Here is a 17,287-nt window from a genome sequence, read left to right as displayed (position 1 = left end):
TAAAATAACTCCCATTCTTGTAAAACATCTCTTCCCCATAAACTTACTGGCAAGTCTTTTAGCATATACAGTAGAAAAGTACCAGAATGTCCTTCCTCATAATGCCAGCACTCTGTAAAGGAGCTGAGGCAGAGCCGACACCTTTTAAATCAGTTGTAGCATGGACACTCAGACGGCCAATGCTGCTCTGCAATTACAGAAACATCTGCTCCTGTATCTAACAATTCCATAAACCACTTGCATTTAAAAATAGAGACATCTCAGGGTGGTCAGTAGTGACCCGTTGTACCCAGCAAGCGTGGTCGGAATGTCCAACCCTTTGTCTCCCCGCGGGGTTGTCGTAAGCACTTTTCCTATCTTTGCATTGGGAAAGATTACTGACTGTGCGATCTTATCCATGGGAGAAATGGCTACAAAAGTCTGAGGAGCTTGAACAAGAATTTTAAGTTCTCCTGTTTAGTTTTGGTCAACAACTCCAAGATGTATTTGAGGACCCTTTAAGGTCATACTACTTCTGCCAGGATTAACCCTATCGTCCCTTTTGGCAATGGCCCATAGACTCCTGTGGGGATGGTCTGAGCTCCCATTTGGGGGGAGGGATTGAGATCCAGTCCAGCGCTTCCAGGGGTGGTGACCCAACTGTTTTTTTCTGGAACATGATAAGTGCCCCTACTGTTTGATGGGGCCAGGGCGGCTCCATGAAGAGTTTTCCTGCTGCCTCTGTAATGGTCTCCCTTCCACATCGGCTTGTGAGTGACATTCATTAGCCCAATGACAGCCACGTTTGCAACAAGGCATATTCCTGGGGGCTTTTGTCCTTGACTAAAAGGTCCTATAGGTGGTGCATTTGCTTTGGTGCCTTTTTGGCATTCTTTAGCAAAATGACCTGAGTTTTTACAATTATAACAGACACCCCCTTTTGAAAGGCTTAGAGTTTCCTTTAAGGCAGCTGCAAGGGCCATTCTCTGAGCATAGCCTCTGCCTATATCTGAACAAAGTCGAATCCTGTCTTGTAAAGAAGACTTTTTTCTGTAAGGTTGGAGAGTTTATTTATAATGTTTATTAGCATTTTCAAAGGCTAACTGTTTTACAAGGAGAGTGCCCAGTTCAGGGTCCCCAACATTCTACCCATGTGTTGTAATAGGTGAGCCACAAAGCCTTGAAAAGGCTCTTCGGGACCTTGAAAAATTTTAGTAATTTCTTGGGTCTTATACCCTTTAGTAGGTAGTTCCCTCCATGCTCAGGTGGCAGCAATAGCCAATTGTTCTTATGTTAGTGGAGGATAATTTAATTGATTTTCTAAGCCCCTATAGTCTCCTTGGCCTAAGAGCGTATCTGCAGTAATTGGTATGCCACGAGCAGCAGTGCGTGTGGCTTGCTCTTTGCATAACTCGGTACAGCTAGTTTTCCATAGTAAATAATCTCCCGGACTAAGACAAGCTTTAGCAATAGCCATCCAACCATCAGGAGGCAGGGCAGAGCCACTAGTGAGGCTGCTCAGCGGTTGTTGCGTAAATGGAGCTGTAGCCCCATGCACAGTACAAGCTTGTTTGAATCAATGCCTCCGAGGTTGCCCTGGAGCTGGGTCAGTTTGGTCGAAAACTGGGCATATATTGAAACCAGAAGTGCCCTCCCCTAACTTTCGTGCCAAAGCTACGGTATGTTGTAATGGACTCTTTTTAAAGGATATAGTTGAAAACGATTTTTGGAAATGTCGAGGCAGAGCATCCTGATAATCTTCCTCACCATTAACATCTTCTGATTTGGATTTGCTCTCAGAATCCCTATCAGCGGGTTAGGCTTAAAGAAAGGCTGCGGAGGATCCACAGTAGGAGCCATTAGGGGTTGAAGGCAGTGGCGGCTGAAATTGGTTAAAATTGAAATGACTGTCACCTCCTGAGTTTTTAGAACCTCCTGGTTCCGACTCAAGAGGACTTAATTTTTAGTTTATGAATGGGAGCTGGATCTAAACAGTTCCGAATTTGACTCCACATGCCAAAGGTAAAAATTGACTTGCAGTCAGGTCCTTCCGCCATGTAGCAGCTTTTTAGTTTTTCCCCTATCTTCTGCCAGGTTTCTAAATTGACTGCCCCTTCTTCAGGGAACCAGGAGCAGGTATCCTGAACAAAATCCAGAAACTGTACAAACTGGAGAGACTTACCTTTACCACCTTTAGTTTTAAGCAGAGCTTTAAGCATCTGTACATAGAGATCTCTTTCCTTAGATCCAGTTTGTCCCATATTTATTACTCCCGACTATATTTAGTATTGCGCTCTCCCCTTACCTTGTTTTCCTTGTGGATGGTCCTTCGGAGAGAGTTCCCTCGCCTTATCCGACGAGTCCCCCTGTAGTCAGGTCCCTGTTCAGGCACCACTTGCCAGGGCCTGCATGGCTAAGCTGCTGAACCTGACTGGGAGCGATGGGGAATGAGAAACAAAGACACACAGACATAAAGACACACAGCTGGGATCGGGAGGACGGCATGTTCCTGGTAGGATACGTGAGTGCCGACCTAAGCCAGGGTCAGCTTAGGTTTATTTTATAGGTCAGCACAAGGGAGTGAATCAAGTGAAAATCAAGCTTACATATGTTAGCAATTCTTTTGATCTAAGGTAAAAGGAATGGGATCTGGTGGGCTCTTTTCCTCAGGCTTATTGAAGCTTAACTACAAAACATCTGGTCTGGAAATCGTCAGAGCACACAGGACAATTTATCTATAGTTATTGATTAATCTGGCATCAGGGAATCTCAGAACAGTCTGGTAATGTATCTAGTTTGGCATCGGGGAGCTAGTATAGGGACACAGCAAGTTGTTTTCTTCAAAGGAAATGCAGGAACGTAGGTGAAAACACCAGGTGCTGGGAAGAATGTGAGAGCTGTGCAATCTCTTCTTAGGAGAGCTTTGCAAACTTCTCAGTCCAGGGTCTGTGCCTAGTCCCCAACAGCAACCTGTTCTGCCATTTCATCTGCCATAAAGTTTCCTTGAGCCTCAAAATCCCTTCCCCTTTGATGTCCTGGGACATGGCCCACAGCTATTTTCTCAGGGAGCTTTAGATTCTCTAGGATCTGTTGGATCAGCTCCTCATGGACCAGGTCCTGACCTCTACTATTTATTAAGCCTCTCTCCATCCAGATTTTTCTAAAGGGATGGACACCCTAAATGCATGTTTAGAGTGAGTGTAGATAGTCTCTTCTTTATCTTTGAAGTGCTTTAGAGCTTGATTTAAAGCAAATAACTTGCATGTTGGCCAGCTGGCCTGATTCTACTATAGTTAGGGCTTCTCCATCTATGACAGAAAACCCATTATGCTTTTTACCTTCAGTCACTCTAGAAAAACCATATACAAAGAGATGATGTCCAGTTTGAAATGGGGTGTCTCTGAGGTCTGGCCTAACTTTTGTCTGGTATTCAATGATATCTAGACATTTGTGGTTTGGTATTTCTCCCTCTTGTTTTCCTGACAAGAAGGCAGCTGGATTTAGGGCCTTGTCTGTGGTCAAGGTTAAGTCATCTTTCTCAAATAAGATAGCCTCCTACCATATATAACTAGGTATGATTAAAAAATAAATAAATAAACAACAACAACAAAAAAGATAGCCTCATACTTTAGGATCCTAGAGTCAGTTATCCACCTCCCTGCCTTTTGGTTCAGGATTGCCTGAACTTGGGGGAGCGAGTACTAATGATTGCTTCCCCCAAAGGTAATTTTTTTGCTCTCTTCAGCCGGAAGGCTGTAGCTGCCACTGATTGGGTGCACTCTGGCCATTAAGATCCTTTAGACAGGATCTAAAAAGTTGGACAAAAAGGCTATAGGGTCTCAGTTTTTTGGGTCAGTACTCCCAAAGCAATCCCTTTATTCACATTTACAAAAAGGTGGAAGGGTTCTTCCAGGGAGGGTAAGGCCAGTACAGGGGCTGTAGTGAGGGCCCGTTTTAGCTCACTGACTTTTATCTCCTCAGGGATCCAAAGAAGTGGGTCAGGTCCTTCTTGGGTTAATTTGAGATACAGGTTTGTTTTTTTTTTTAATTTCTTTTATTCATATGTGTATACAATGTTTGGGTCATTTCTCCCCCCTTTCCGCTGCCCCCTCCCGTCCCCCCCTTCCTTTCCCCTCCACCGCCTCACTACCAGGCAGAAACTATTTTGCCCTTATCTCTAATTTTGTTGAAGAGAGAGTATAAGCAATAATAGGAAGGAACAAGGGTTTTTGCTAGTTGAGATAAAGATAGCTATACAGGGAGTTGGCTCGCATTGCTTTCCTATACATGTGTGTTACATTCTAAATTAATTCTTCTTGAGCTAACCTTTTCTCTAGTTCCTGGTTGATACAGGGGTTTAATTTTAAGGTCATATGAATCTACCCATAACCAGCAGTATCCCATTAAGCAGGGAATTTTTGTAGTTCTTGTTTAGTCCCTGGAAGAGGGAGACTAGTGATCCTTTCCAGACCAATCCTCCTTCAGCCTTTACTAATCAGATGTCCTAGAAACTTCACTTCTGTCTCCTCTAATTTTAACTTTTCTTTGAAATTTGAAAATTTCCTAGGAAATTTATGCAACTAATGGTTGTATTAATAACTCCCCGATTCTTCCCTGATAGAAGTAAATCATCCACATATTAGAGAAGGCACATATGGGGACCTAATTTGAATTTCTCTAAAACTTGTTCTAAAATTTGGCTAAAAAGATGGGGGAGTCAGTGAATCTGAGGAAACAGTCCATCTATATTGCTGTTTGTGCCCTGAGTAAGGGTCTTCCCATTCAAAGACAAATATGTCCCAGCTAGTTGTATCCAATGGACAGGCCCAAAATGCATCCTTTAGGTCTATCACACTAGACCATTAGTGATCATATGGGATTTTGCTGAGGAGGATATAAAGGTTTGGGATCACTGGGGGTTTAGTCTGGACTATTTGGTTGATGGCTCTGAGGTCTTGAACTAGTTGGTAGGATCCATCTATCTTCTTGGCCAGGAGGATTGGGGTATTGAAAGCAACATGCAAGGCTCAAGGAGCCCATCTTGTATTAGCCTCTCTATTACTAGTTTTAGACCTATGCTCCCTTGCAGGGGGTTGGGGTGTTGTTTCCTCCTAACAATTTACTGTTATTTTTTAGTTGAATTTGGATGGGAGAAACATGGAGGCCACCCCTATTCCCTTCCCTAGCCCAGACCACTGGCTTAATCTGTTTCTTGGCCCATGGGGTAAGCAAATTTAGGAATTTCTTCGCTTATCCCTTTTTACAGGTAAGCCAGTTCCTAATCTGGTTATTAGGTCTCTCCCAAATAGATTGGTACCTGCTTCAGGGACTAGGAGAAATTGTATCTTAGTAGTTCTGTTTTGGAAATAAACATGTTTCTTGTAATATTTGAGCCAAAAAGCTTTTCCTTTTTACTTCAGACTAATAATCTTTCAGGGGAACAGATTAAGCCCCTGGGCAGAAGGCAGAGGGAAGACTTAGAGGCTCCTGAGTCAATTAGGAAGGTGGTAATTTCATGTGGCCCCACCTCTAAAATTATCTAGGGCTCTGGGTGGGATTCTTCAATGTAAAAGAGCTCCTGACCCCCCCCCCTATTCTTCTACAAAAGTCATCAAGAGGATAGCCTCCCTATGCTGCTTTTCCCATTCTGGATATTCTGTTTTAAAGTGTCTAAGTTTGCCACATTTAAAACATTTATTTTCCCCTCTTTTTGGTTCTATTCTGTGATTTTCTAGTTTCTTAAATCCCAAGGCAGGAGGGCCGGTCAGATGAGGTCCAGCAGGGTGCTGATTCTGCCTTCCCTTATTAAACCTGCTCAATAGTGGATAGTATAATCTTTGTTTTTTGTTCTGTTTTTCTTCATCTCTTCTTACATATATCTTTTGTGCCACCCTTAATAAATCCTTTATTGATCTATCTTTCCAATTCTTTAGTTTTTGTAACTTCTTGGCTATATCTGGCCAGCTATTTGTAACAAAGTGAAGTTTTAGCATTTCCTGTCCCAAAGGATCTTCTAAATCTAGTCCAAAATATTTCCTCATCTGAACCTTTAGCCTGTTTAGGAATTCAGCCTGCCCCTCCTCCTTCCCTTGCTGGACAAAGCTATTTTGAGACCTTGGTACTGATTTCCAGATTCCTCTATTTAATCTCTCAAGTCCCTCATGTTTTCTCTATGTCCTGCAGTGTTGTTATCCCATTAGAATACTGATTGGGAAATTTAACATTAGCTGCTGGGACATTTTGTCCCTTAGAGTGTTCATGTTCCCAGATAGCCATTGCTGCTCTACGGATCATGGCTCTTTCCTCCCCCTAGAAGAGAATTCCCAAAATGGATATCAACTCAGCCCAGGTTTCTATCTGTGGTCCCAGAAACTGATGGACCAGTTCTGAGACACCCAAAGGGGGATCCTCAAAAAGGGACGGCAAGTCCTTTTTAAAATTTTGGACCTCAGAGCTGGTAAAAGGAACATTCACAAATCCAATTCCACCCCCTCCAAAGGGAACCTTCCTGAGAGGAAAGAGAGAGTGGGGTTTTTCTTCTGCAAGCTGAGGAAAGGATAGATTCTCCATGTCCTGACTGCCTTGGTCTATCTCCCTTTGGAAAGGGAGGAATTTCGGGCAGGGAGTGGAGGAGTGGCAGGGACCCAAGGGCTGGTAGGGGAATGCGGGGGGGGGGGGGGGGGGGGGGGGGCGAGTGAGCCTTGGGGGAGTGGCGCAGGAACGGGTTCTGGGCACCTGAGCTGGTGGAGCAGCACTGTTATAAGGGGAAGGGAGTACAGTAAATTCCAGTTGGAGGGAATTTTCGTTTTCTCCTCCTTTTTTTTTTTTTTTTTCTCCATTAACTTAAGTGGAAACAGGACCACGAGACCCTGCCTTCAATAAAGGGCATAATCTACCTCCTTTTGGGTGACTGGGCCGTTGTCATTTACATGTTCAATTAATAGTTGGCAGATCCAGTCCTCATCAGAACCAAATTTTGGCCAGAAGACCAAAGGATTTAAGATCGGTCCTTGGGTCCAGATAAAACAACAGTTCTCGACCATTTGTTGTTTCTTTTTCCCGTCAGTACGGGGGTTATCATTCCAGTATTTTAACATTTTTCCTAAGGGGCTCCTGGAGAGAATTTTGTCCTGAACTTTCGTTTGTTCGTCTCCCTCTTTGCTGCCTTTATTTCCCATTTTCCTTTTTTGGTCTGCTGTGCTCTTATCAAGAGCTCAATCCCCCCTCTACCCTTGCCTTGGAGGTTTCTTGCACTGATTTCCTTTTGCTTTGTCCGTCTTGGCAGCGTCCCTGGAGGGAGCTTGAGGCGCCTCTTGGCATTTGGCGAGTCAGTATAAACCCCTGACTCGAATTAGATTCAAGAATCTAATTCCGCCTTAAGCCGTGACACGTCTCATTCACACATCACACAGCCTCCAATACCCCGACCACCAAGACATTACTTGGCCCCCCCAACCACCCCCTATGATGTTTCTTGTCTTGATTTGTGCACAAACTTACGTTGTTGCCGCGGTCCCTGTCTTCAGAGCTCTTTTACCCGCGTTGTTAAGAAATTCTGGAGTCTCGGCTCATTCTCAGGTCCGGAAACTTGTCGTCGCCAACCAAACCTCCCGGCTGCTGCAACTGGGCAGCAGGACGCATCTACCCGGGGAAGGGCCGAGGTCCCCATCCCGGATGGAATGCAGTATCCCGGAAGAGCTCCCAAATTGTTGGATTTAAAGACCCTCCGGTGCCGAAAATAGACATACGAGAGACAGAGGAAATCTTGACAGGGCATTTCTTTTGATGAAAAGGGTGCACACACGTATTCCCTCAGGGCGAGCGGACACACAAGCACACGTGGCTGTCAGTGGCTCCGCCTTATATCCCTAACGCAGTTGTCCCTGCCCCTGTCCTGGATTGGTCCAGGTCAAAGGTTTACGATCTCTCCCGATTGGCTAAAGGTTTAGGGGCTGGGTTAAGGCACACAGTTTGGCGGGCAATTTTCCTGGCAAGGGAGCTGTACAAGAATCCATCAGATCGCTTCTCGGCCTTTTGGCTAAGATCGAGTGTAGTATCTGTTCCTACCATTTTAATATCTGATACGTCCTTTATCCGAGGACAATATATTAAATGGATTTTTGGGACTAGGAGATGGAATAGGAGCTTGCTCCTTCCACTCCACGCATCGACCTGGTATTGCAGTACCTCCGGGAACGGTGCATCGAAAAAAAAAAAAAAAAAGAATCCAGCAGAAGAAACAGGAACTTTTAAACATTACAAGCTATCTAAGATGGCGACATAAGAAACTTAAAGCAATCTAAGAGGGCGACATATACTATGACAGAAAAGATTTATTTTCCTTACAATGAGAGTTCAATAGAATAAGAAGATTCATACAGGTCCGGTTTGCATGGAAGTCTCACAGATCACGCTTTTGATCACAGGTGGGACCGTCACTTCTTTGTGGAGCAAATTCCGATTGCGATCATGCTGTGGCGCGAATCAACGCATAGCTAGAGACACTCGCGTGGTTCCCAAGTCGCGTCCGGTCTCGCCCATCCATTTTGGCTGAAGAACGGCGTTTGAAGTAATCAATTACTCTCCCTTACAGCGATTGTAAGTTATTATGAATTTGGTTTCAGGCCCGAAAGCTAGAGCAGCATATTTTGTGTTTTTCATTGGTTTCTCGGGCATAAGAATTGATACGCAGACGCTTGCGTACATTATTTGCATATTTACTGGTGCAAAGAAGAGGAAGAAGACGTGGTTAGTTTGGAGAAGTAAGTTATAGAAAGGGTGTTTGTCAGCGGGTTTCCGTAGTGTAGTGGTTATCACGTTCGCCTCACACGCGAAAGGTCCCCGGTTCGAAACCGGGCGGAAACAACGTGCTTCTTTTGAAGCGCTTTGATTTTCCTACCGAACTAACTAAACAGCTAAAATAATTTCCACCCTTCCACCGATATGTTCCCCCTCATTTTTCCGTCTTGCCAGCTCAAGGCCGCAGTGCCAAGGCGGCGCTGCTCTGGGTGTGTCCAGATGCGCGCGACCTCGGGGGACGACTAAGACGTTTGGCAAGGGGAGTCCGGTTCTCCCCGGCTCGCCGCTCGCTCACGGGGCGCTGCAGCCTGCAGCCCCGGAAGCGCATCCTCGCCTTCCCTCGCCTTCCTGTTCTCCACGGCTTCGGGCCCCACTGGCCTTCGCTGCCGTGTCCGCGCCAACCGCGTCCAGGCTGAGCACCTGCGTGGCACAGGCCGCGCTGGGACCCCGCGCCCCTCGCAGGCCAAGAGACCCAGGTAGGTGCCTCGCGGGCCTTGTGCTCCTCCAGAAAATTGGGAGTGGGGATGGGGCAGGGTCTCCCCCTTCCATCTACCTGGGATCCTTCTGTCCCGGACACCCAGCCTCGTCTTCCTCTCTGCAAAATCTCAGCATCTCTTGAGTTCCGAGTGCGAATCCATGGGGAAGGGGATCGGTCACAGAGGTCGCAGGCTCGAGGGGTGAGAAGTCCCCTTGGCCTTTATAAGGCAGACAAAAGGAGAGGAAGGAATTTGAAGGGATCGAGACTGCAGAGCTTGTGGCATGGAAGAAATGGCTGGTGAATCTGGCTGGCCTGGCCTGTTTCTCCCTCCTTTGGCAGCTTACAGGGCACAACCCCGAGAAGTCCCCACCCAGCAGACACCGGTGGAAGGGCTGCTTCTTCCTTCACTTTGACTTTCTGCTCTCGCTGTCAAAAAGAACAAACACCCCAAAAACTAGATCCCCAAGTTAAGAAACAGAACAAGTGTGCATTCTGTGGCTTAACTTGCAACTTGAGAGTCACTGGCAGCAACCGTTCAAAATTGAGGACTTGTGTCGTGGTGTTTGGCCTCAGACCTCAGCCATGGCTGGCTTCCATGTTAATTGGATCGATCAGACGCTTTTGTGGGAAAGACGCTTTGTGTCACCTGACTGCATCTGGTATTGATTTTGGGGATTTCCTTCTTAGATTGTGTTATTACTTTTTCTAAAGGTTAGCCAAAGCTAACATCACACATCACATTGCTGAGGTCCTCCTCAGGTGACTGATAAGACTGTGACATTTATGACCATAAGAAAAGAAAGGGCAATTCTGTCTACTGAGCGGTTTCTTCCATATTATTTTATTTTAAACAGGCTTCTTAGATAGGCCTTACCTTTGCCCACTCTATTACTTCTTCATTTTCATACCTTCTCTGAAAAACTCATGATTTTATCTTTATATTGGTTGTCTTACCAAGATCATATCCTGGCCTCAAGATGATAAGCTTGGGAATATGCTTATTAGCAATTTGTTTGACGCACTTTCATTTAAAATTCCCTTGTGACACCCAGAAATACAAGCAAGTTAATGCCGTGCTCTGAAAGGAAGCAGAGGTCCCAGTGGGCAGGAGTACTTTAGCTGGGAAATTAAATGTGGCTTGAGCCAGCCATTGCAGATGGGTGACAGTTTGTTTGGAAGCCTCTGGCTCACTCCTCTTCAAACTAGATACATTTTTGCAAGCTGCAGCAGCAGCCCCGCCCTTTTAGACACCTGCCCTTCTCAGCCTTTCTTTCCTACTCCTGCCTTTCCCATTCTCTCTCGGGTAACTCCAAATGGAATTTTATCCATTGTTTATAATACTTTGGAAGATGGAGAACAATAAGCCCTAGAAAGTGACTAACTCCATGTGACCACCTGCTCTTGGAGCACACTGCATCTTACATATGAATCGTTTATTTTAATTTTATTATATCCTTTATTCTCTGTTTCCTAAGTATGGTGTTAGTAACCTTTCAGGTCTTCCCTGTAATCCCAAAGTACTGTCTTAAGGAAGAGACAGGAAGGAACAGGGTTTCTTTCTCATTTTTGGAATGGGATTTAGGCTGGAACACAAAGTGTAACTGCCTCCTAGAAACTCAGTTCATAACTATCAAGGGAGCAAAAATGTGCCTTGCATGTGTTCCCTGGGGATAGGGTGAGAGTGAGTGTTGGATAAGGTGAAATTTAGTTCATGGACACCTGAGACAGATTTCTGTGAAAGAAAAAAGACATGGGAAGAAACAAAAAAAGGACTTTAAGAACTGGGCAAGACCTCAAAATAAATCTATTCCAAGATATGTCCTGATCACTAGGCATTTATAGTATTCCTTATATTAGTCTGCTAGGACTGCCATAGCAAAACAGCACAAAGTGTATGGCTTAAATAATAGAAATTTATTTTCTTACAGTTCTGCAGGTTAGAAGTCCTAATTAAGGTGTCGATAGGTTTGGTTTCTTCTCAGATTTCTCATGTTTTATAGATGGCCACCTTCTCACTATGTCCTCACAAAACCATCCCTCTATCTATGTGTCTGTGTCCTCATCTCTCCTCTTCTAAGAACCAGTCATGTTAGATGAGGCACACACATATGATTCATTTTACTACTTTCATTGCCTCTTTAAAGACATTATGTCCAAATATAGCAAATCAGTCTGAGATACTTGGGGTAAAGACTTTAATGAATTAGGGTGGGGGTACAATTCAGCCTACAACACCTCTGCATTTCAGAGGACAGAAATCAGTATCATACATAACATTACAGATACAGTTCCCTGAAATGATTCTCACAGAAGATTTTAGTGCACTCTCGTTTCTTCATCTTATTTGCTTATTTTTGTTGAAGAAAAATACTATTAATTTTACTGTTTTTTGTTTTCGTTTTGCAAAAGCTATTTTTGTCAGTTAATTTAAACTTTGCAGGTCTTTTTCTAATGGAAAACTGCAAGTCTTCATAGCTATACAATGGATCCAAAGATGGATAGATGTTCCCTTTACCTGCTGCTGAGGGGAGAGATACCTTTCCATATTATGCATTTAGCAATCAGGTGTACACCAAGTGTAGCTCAGTGATAGAGACTTGCCTAGCATGTACAAGGCCTTGGGTTCCATCTCTAGTGCAACAAGAATAACAACAACAAAACAAAACAAAAAGGAAAGAAAGAAAGAAAAGAAATATGGTTAAATGAGGAGTTAATGTGGGTTGCACAAGAAAAGTCCAGTTCTGTGCAATGTGAAAATAAGTGATTTAAAATTTTCATTAGCATATTCTTTTCTCTGTTAATACAACTTTGCCCTTTGGAGAGTTATTTTAATAAAAGAGGGCTCTGGGCATGGCTCGAATGGCAGCACTCCTGCCTACCATGAGCAAAATCTTGAGTTCAAACTCACCAAAACAAAACAAAAAACCCAAAAGAAAAAAAAAAAAGAGGAATTGTTTCATTCTTAAAAGTTTAATAATTGCTGCCACATCTTGGGAAAATGACTTCAGTAGCTTGTCTTGATTTCTTGCCCTTGCTGGAGTGATAACAATGAAAGTAATTTCTTTTTGCTGTACTGGGACTTGAATTCAGCCCTTTTTTTGTGATGGGTTTTTTTGAGATAGGGTCTCACAAACTATTTGCCTAGGCTGGTTTCAATCCGAGATCCTCCTGATCTCTGATTCCTGAGTAGCTAGGATTACAGGCATGAGCCACTGGTGCCCAGCTGGACCCAAAAGATTTTCATGCTGTAAAATATATATATTTTTTATACCCATTCCTTTATGGTCACACCAGAATTTACCTGTACGATCTCTAGTATCCTTTTCAATTATTTTCTTTATAAATTCACTTTCTTAGCTAGGTGCTAGTGGCTCATACCTGTAATCTTAGCTACTTGGGAGACTGAGATGGGGAAGATCATGGTTTGAGACCAGCCCAGGCAAAAAAATTTGCAGGACCCATCCTCCAACGGTAACCAGAGTAAAAATTGACTGAATATGTGGCTCAAGTGGTAGAGCCCCTGCTTTGCAAGTGTGAAGCCCTGAATTCAAACCCCAGTCCCACAAAAAAAGTATTCTTTACTTATTATGTCCACATTTGCATTCTTAAAAAATCTGTTGGTGAATTAGGGAGAGAAGGCATAAATTCATGCACTATCTACTGAACAATGTTTTCAGAAGAGAGCAGGACAGGTTTACCTGGCTCAGTAGAATTGCAGTGCATCTCAGTGGTAGTGAGGAAGTCAGTGACACCATGCCTATTGATCCTCTGTAATTTAGTCTCCCTGAAAAGAATGCAAGAGGAGAGCAAACTGGGAGAAGTATCCAGCCAGTTTCATAGTAGCTTTTCAATGAAGAGCTGTCAGTGAGCACCATTTCTTTTCTCAGTTTCAGTTCCTGTTCCCACAGGACTTTTCAGGTTATCAAGGCAAATAATTGCTGATTTAAAGCATATTTCCACTTTGGTTCTTCACTCTTCCGTTGTAATACCACTCATCTTTGCATTATTTCTGCAAAATCTCCAGAAATTTTAGACAATTGGGTGATCACTTTGTTAGCTTCATGAACTACAAATCAAGACTAAGTTTGCTTGTATGGACTAGAGGTGTGGTCAAGTTGATAGAGTCCCTCCATTGTAAGTGTAAAGTCCTGAGTTTGAATTCCAGTATTGGAAAAAAAAAAGTTTGCTTATATATATCATGGTTGTCCAGTGCATTTAGGTGGTAAGGTCCCCCCAAAAAAGTCTGGAGCAATTTCAATGGAGATAATGATCTTTTACTTTATAAAATCATAGAGTAGGGGCAGCTCACAGAGTTACAGAGTTTCACAGGGAATGCTTTCAATAGTAGGGCAGAAGGAGTGACTAGCTAATCTTGGCCAAAAGCTTTAAAAATTTCACATGATACCCTACCCATCCCATGAGCCGCAGGCTCAGGTCCTAATTACCCAAACTCCAAATAAATCACTTCCTATTCCTACTTGTGTGTTTCTGAATCTATGCCTTGGACTATTCACCGTTTTTAGAACTTCTATTTATTCTTGAGTAAACATAAAGTTTTTTTATGTACTATATGGTGACTATTCCAGTGATTGCCTCCCCACCTCTTTGCAAATAAGAGAACACCAACTCACAACATCCTGGACTAATTTCCATGCTCTCTCTTTCCAACTGTGACCCTTTCCCAACTCTAAAAATTGATCACTGTTCCTAATTTTATATTTGTCCTTAGCTTCATTTTGGTTTTACTAATTGCTTATAGCCTACCCTTGTCATATTTTTACACATATAAATGGATTATATTGTACCTATTCTTCTGCAACTTGCTGTTTTTGCTCATCATTATGTTTGTATTTGTCCATGTTTTTGCATGTAGCTGTAATATATTTCTGCTGCTGAATGGCATTCCCTTGTGTAGATATTAGCAAAATGTATTTATTCATTCTCTTGAAGGACATTTGAGTGGTTTCCAATTTTTTTTTAAAGTACAGTATTGGACAGGGAGCCATTGGCTCACACCTGTAATCATAGCTACTCAAGAGGCAGAGATCAGGATAGCAGTTTAAAGCCAGTCCAGGCAAATAGTTCAGGAGAATTTATCTTGCTTTACATAATGCCTCATTGTTTTCCAAAGCAAATACACTAATTTGTACACACACAGTCCCCAGCAGTATATATATGTTCTGATTGCTCCACATCTGCTGAGCCCCCTGATATTGTCATACATTAATTTTTATCAATTTGATGAGTATGAAATGTTATATGCTGTGGTTTCAATGTGCATTTATCATGTTACATGTTTTTGTGGGCTTAGTCACCACTCATGCTTCTTCTAAGAAGTAGCTGTTATCACTTTTCCCCATAGATTTTAAGTTTCCATTTTGTTCCTTTCTCATGGATCTGTAAGACTTCTTTATATATTGGGATTCTATTTTTTTGTCAGTTATATGTATTACAAACATCTTTGCTCAGCTGGTAATTATTGCATTACTTTCTATATACCATCTTTTTGATATATGTAAGTTACTAACTTCAGTTCAATTTGATTTTTAATGCTGAATTTGCCCTTCCTTCCCCTTATGATTTACATTTTTTGTGTCTTCTTAAAGAACTCTTTCCAGGAGCTGTGTGAGAAAGACTGAAGCATCTGGTTGACTGGCAAGCCACTGACCAAGCACTGCTATCACCATGCCCAAAAGAAAGGCAAAGGGAGATGCTAAAGGTGATAAAGCCAAGGTGAAGGATGAGCCACAGAGAAGATCAGCACGGTTGTCTGCTAAGCCTGCCCCAACAAAACCAGAGCCCAGGCCTAAAAAGACCCCTACAAAGAAGGGAGAGAAGCTGCCCAAAGGGAGAAAGGGCAAAGCAGATGCTGGCAAGGATGTGAACAACCCTGCAAAGAGCCGAGGTGCCTCCACAGTCCAATCACAGAAAGCGGAAGGTCCTGGGGATGCCAAGTGAAGTGTACATATTTGATAGCTGTGTACTCTTAGTGACTCTGCTATTTGAAATATGTTGTTTTTTTTTTTAAATCAAGTTTTATAAAGATGTAGAGTTTCGATTCTTTTTTTTTTTTAAAGTTGTTAGTTTTTATGTTGTTAGTATACAGGACACTTTGTTGTTGTCTTTTGTGGAAAGGGAAAATGCCACTAACAGAGTCTCAGAAGCTGAATTGAAAAGCTTTTGAATTGCTGGTTTTTGAAGATTGTTCTTGGTTCCCAGGAAAGACTCTGACGTCACATGTTAGCCACTTTGGCACAGAAGCCTTACGTGTGGGGAAGCAAAACTTCATGTCTTCCCTGATACCATCAGCATAGATGTGACTGTGTTAAGCCAATAGTCTTGATGTGGCCTTGGCATTCCTGAAATCAAACGTGTCAGGTAATGATACTCAGGCTTTCTAGTGGTGACATCACGTTGGTGTCGCTCAAAAGAGCTAAGATGCCTGCTTTTAGTTTGTGAATCATCCTGTTGAGAATCCTGCAGTTTTTAGTTTATTTCTTCCATATCATCACTGGCCTTTGAGAAGCTTTTGTGTGCCTCATGTGACATGTCCATCCCTTCTGTAAACTTTTCCTGTTTGAAGCAACCATAAAAGACTTTGTTCCCCTTTACAGTGACTTTTTGGAAAGGGGAGTTTGGAAGTTGTAAAATGTTGTAAGTTGTTGCCCATGTCCTACTGGAAGTAACTGTTCTTGAAAATTATCTTACAAAGCTAGTGAAAAGTTGACTTGTGGGGAGGGGCATCATTTCCTACCCAAAGTCTAAAGATGTTCTTTACTATCTTGTAAAAGATATAGTTTTGCTTTTCACACTTGTCTTTTAGCTGCCCTGAATTGATTTTTGTGAAAATTATGAGGTAGACATTCACCATAAGAATTTTCCCTTGTGTATAAGCAGTGGCCACAGAACCATTTACTGAAGAGTTCATCGTTCTTCTCACTGATCTGTAACACTGACTCTTTTGTAAGTCCACTTTGTAATTGTGGTTGTTAATGACTTTTTCTATCTGACTCATTGCTCAATTTGTCTAGCCTTGTGGCACTACTATACAATCCTAATTATTACAATTGCTCCAAAGGTCTCAATAAGGGCTGGGTTGTGGCTCAAGTGGTAGACTGCCTACCCTACAGGTATGGAGCCCTGAGTTCAAACCCCAGTAGTGCCAGTAAATAAATAAATAATAAAGGTCTTAATGAAAAACAAAGATGTCTCTACATTTTATCATGATGTTAACCAATCACATCTCCAGTGTCACTACCAAATTTTTCTTCCTTAGGAGTGTCTTGGCAATTTTAGACATTTGCTCATCCATGCAATTTATAGAATTATACTGGCAAGTTCTAAATCAAATAAGGCATGTTGGAATTTTTATTGGATTTGTTTTGAAATTATAGGTTAATTTTGTGAGCATGTTAGCTTTATAAGGTTGGGTCTTCCAGTCCATGAACATGGTATAGCTCTGCATTTATTTAGGCCTTTGAAATGTCTTTTAATAAAGTTTTATAATTTTCTCCATAAATGTCTTTTGTTAGTATTTCCTAGAGAACTTATAATATTTAGTGTTATTATAACTTGTATGTTTTTGATGACATTCTTAAATGCTTATTGTTTGCCAAACATTTTGCATGCATACAAATGATTATGATTTCATGTACAACTTTATTTCTGTAGCCCTAGGAGTGGGATATTACTATCCTCATTTAACTTTAGTGAAACACAGGCAAACAGATTAATAAGCACCTTGCCCTGAAATCACAGTTGGCAGAATCCAGAATAAAACCCAGGTCTGTAACTCCAGGGCCTAGAAGTCTCATTTTTTAAAAGCTTAAAGATCACTAGCATAATCCTTAACTGTAACCCATCTTCCCTTCCCCCTCTAAAAAAAAAATGGTTTTATGAATAAATAAGAAACTTTCAAGATACCATTAGAATACCATCAAATGCAAGTAATAACAGTATATTCTACAAGCTAAACCATTGTAATTTCCAGTTCAAAAGGACAGTTATGAAATGACGGGTAAAATACTTACC

At 42.3% G+C, this 17,287-nt stretch overlaps 1 protein-coding gene, 1 long non-coding RNA gene and 2 other non-coding genes across 6 annotated transcripts in view; 3 read left to right on the top strand and 1 right to left on the bottom strand.

Moving 5' to 3' along the window:
• Positions 1–7,833, bottom strand: part of LOC109686013 (uncharacterized) — a 37,199-nt gene extending 29,366 nt beyond the window's left edge. For all 3 annotated transcript variants that reach the window (XR_002212347.2, XR_012450720.1, XR_012450721.1), the window contains exons 1-2: positions 7,480–7,833; positions 2,285–2,410 (exon numbers count right to left, since the gene is read on the bottom strand). This is a non-coding gene — a long non-coding RNA (uncharacterized lncRNA). The remainder of the gene's footprint in view (positions 1–2,284; positions 2,411–7,479) is intronic.
• A 164-nt stretch (positions 7,834–7,997) lies between these two features.
• Positions 7,998–8,188, top strand: LOC141425971 (U2 spliceosomal RNA). The gene has a single exon (XR_012451096.1). It is a non-coding gene; the product is annotated as a U2 spliceosomal RNA (small nuclear RNA).
• A 583-nt stretch (positions 8,189–8,771) lies between these two features.
• Trnav-cac (transfer RNA valine (anticodon CAC)) lies at positions 8,772–8,844 on the top strand. The gene has a single exon. It is a non-coding gene; the product is annotated as a tRNA-Val (tRNA).
• A 13-nt stretch (positions 8,845–8,857) lies between these two features.
• Hmgn4 (high mobility group nucleosomal binding domain 4) lies at positions 8,858–17,242 on the top strand. Its single transcript, XM_020163167.2, has 2 exons — positions 8,858–9,254; positions 14,863–17,242. The coding sequence occupies exon 2, from the start codon at positions 14,942–14,944 to the stop codon at positions 15,212–15,214; it is 273 nt and encodes a 90-aa protein (XP_020018756.1). The 5' UTR covers positions 8,858–9,254; positions 14,863–14,941; the 3' UTR covers positions 15,215–17,242.
• The last annotated feature ends 45 nt before the right edge of the window (positions 17,243–17,287 follow it).

Source organism: Castor canadensis, chromosome 8 (genome assembly GCF_047511655.1).
Source record: "Castor canadensis chromosome 8, mCasCan1.hap1v2, whole genome shotgun sequence".
NCBI classification, from domain to species: Eukaryota; Metazoa; Chordata; class Mammalia; order Rodentia; family Castoridae; genus Castor; species Castor canadensis.
This window is presented reverse-complemented; position numbering and strand designations above follow the sequence as displayed.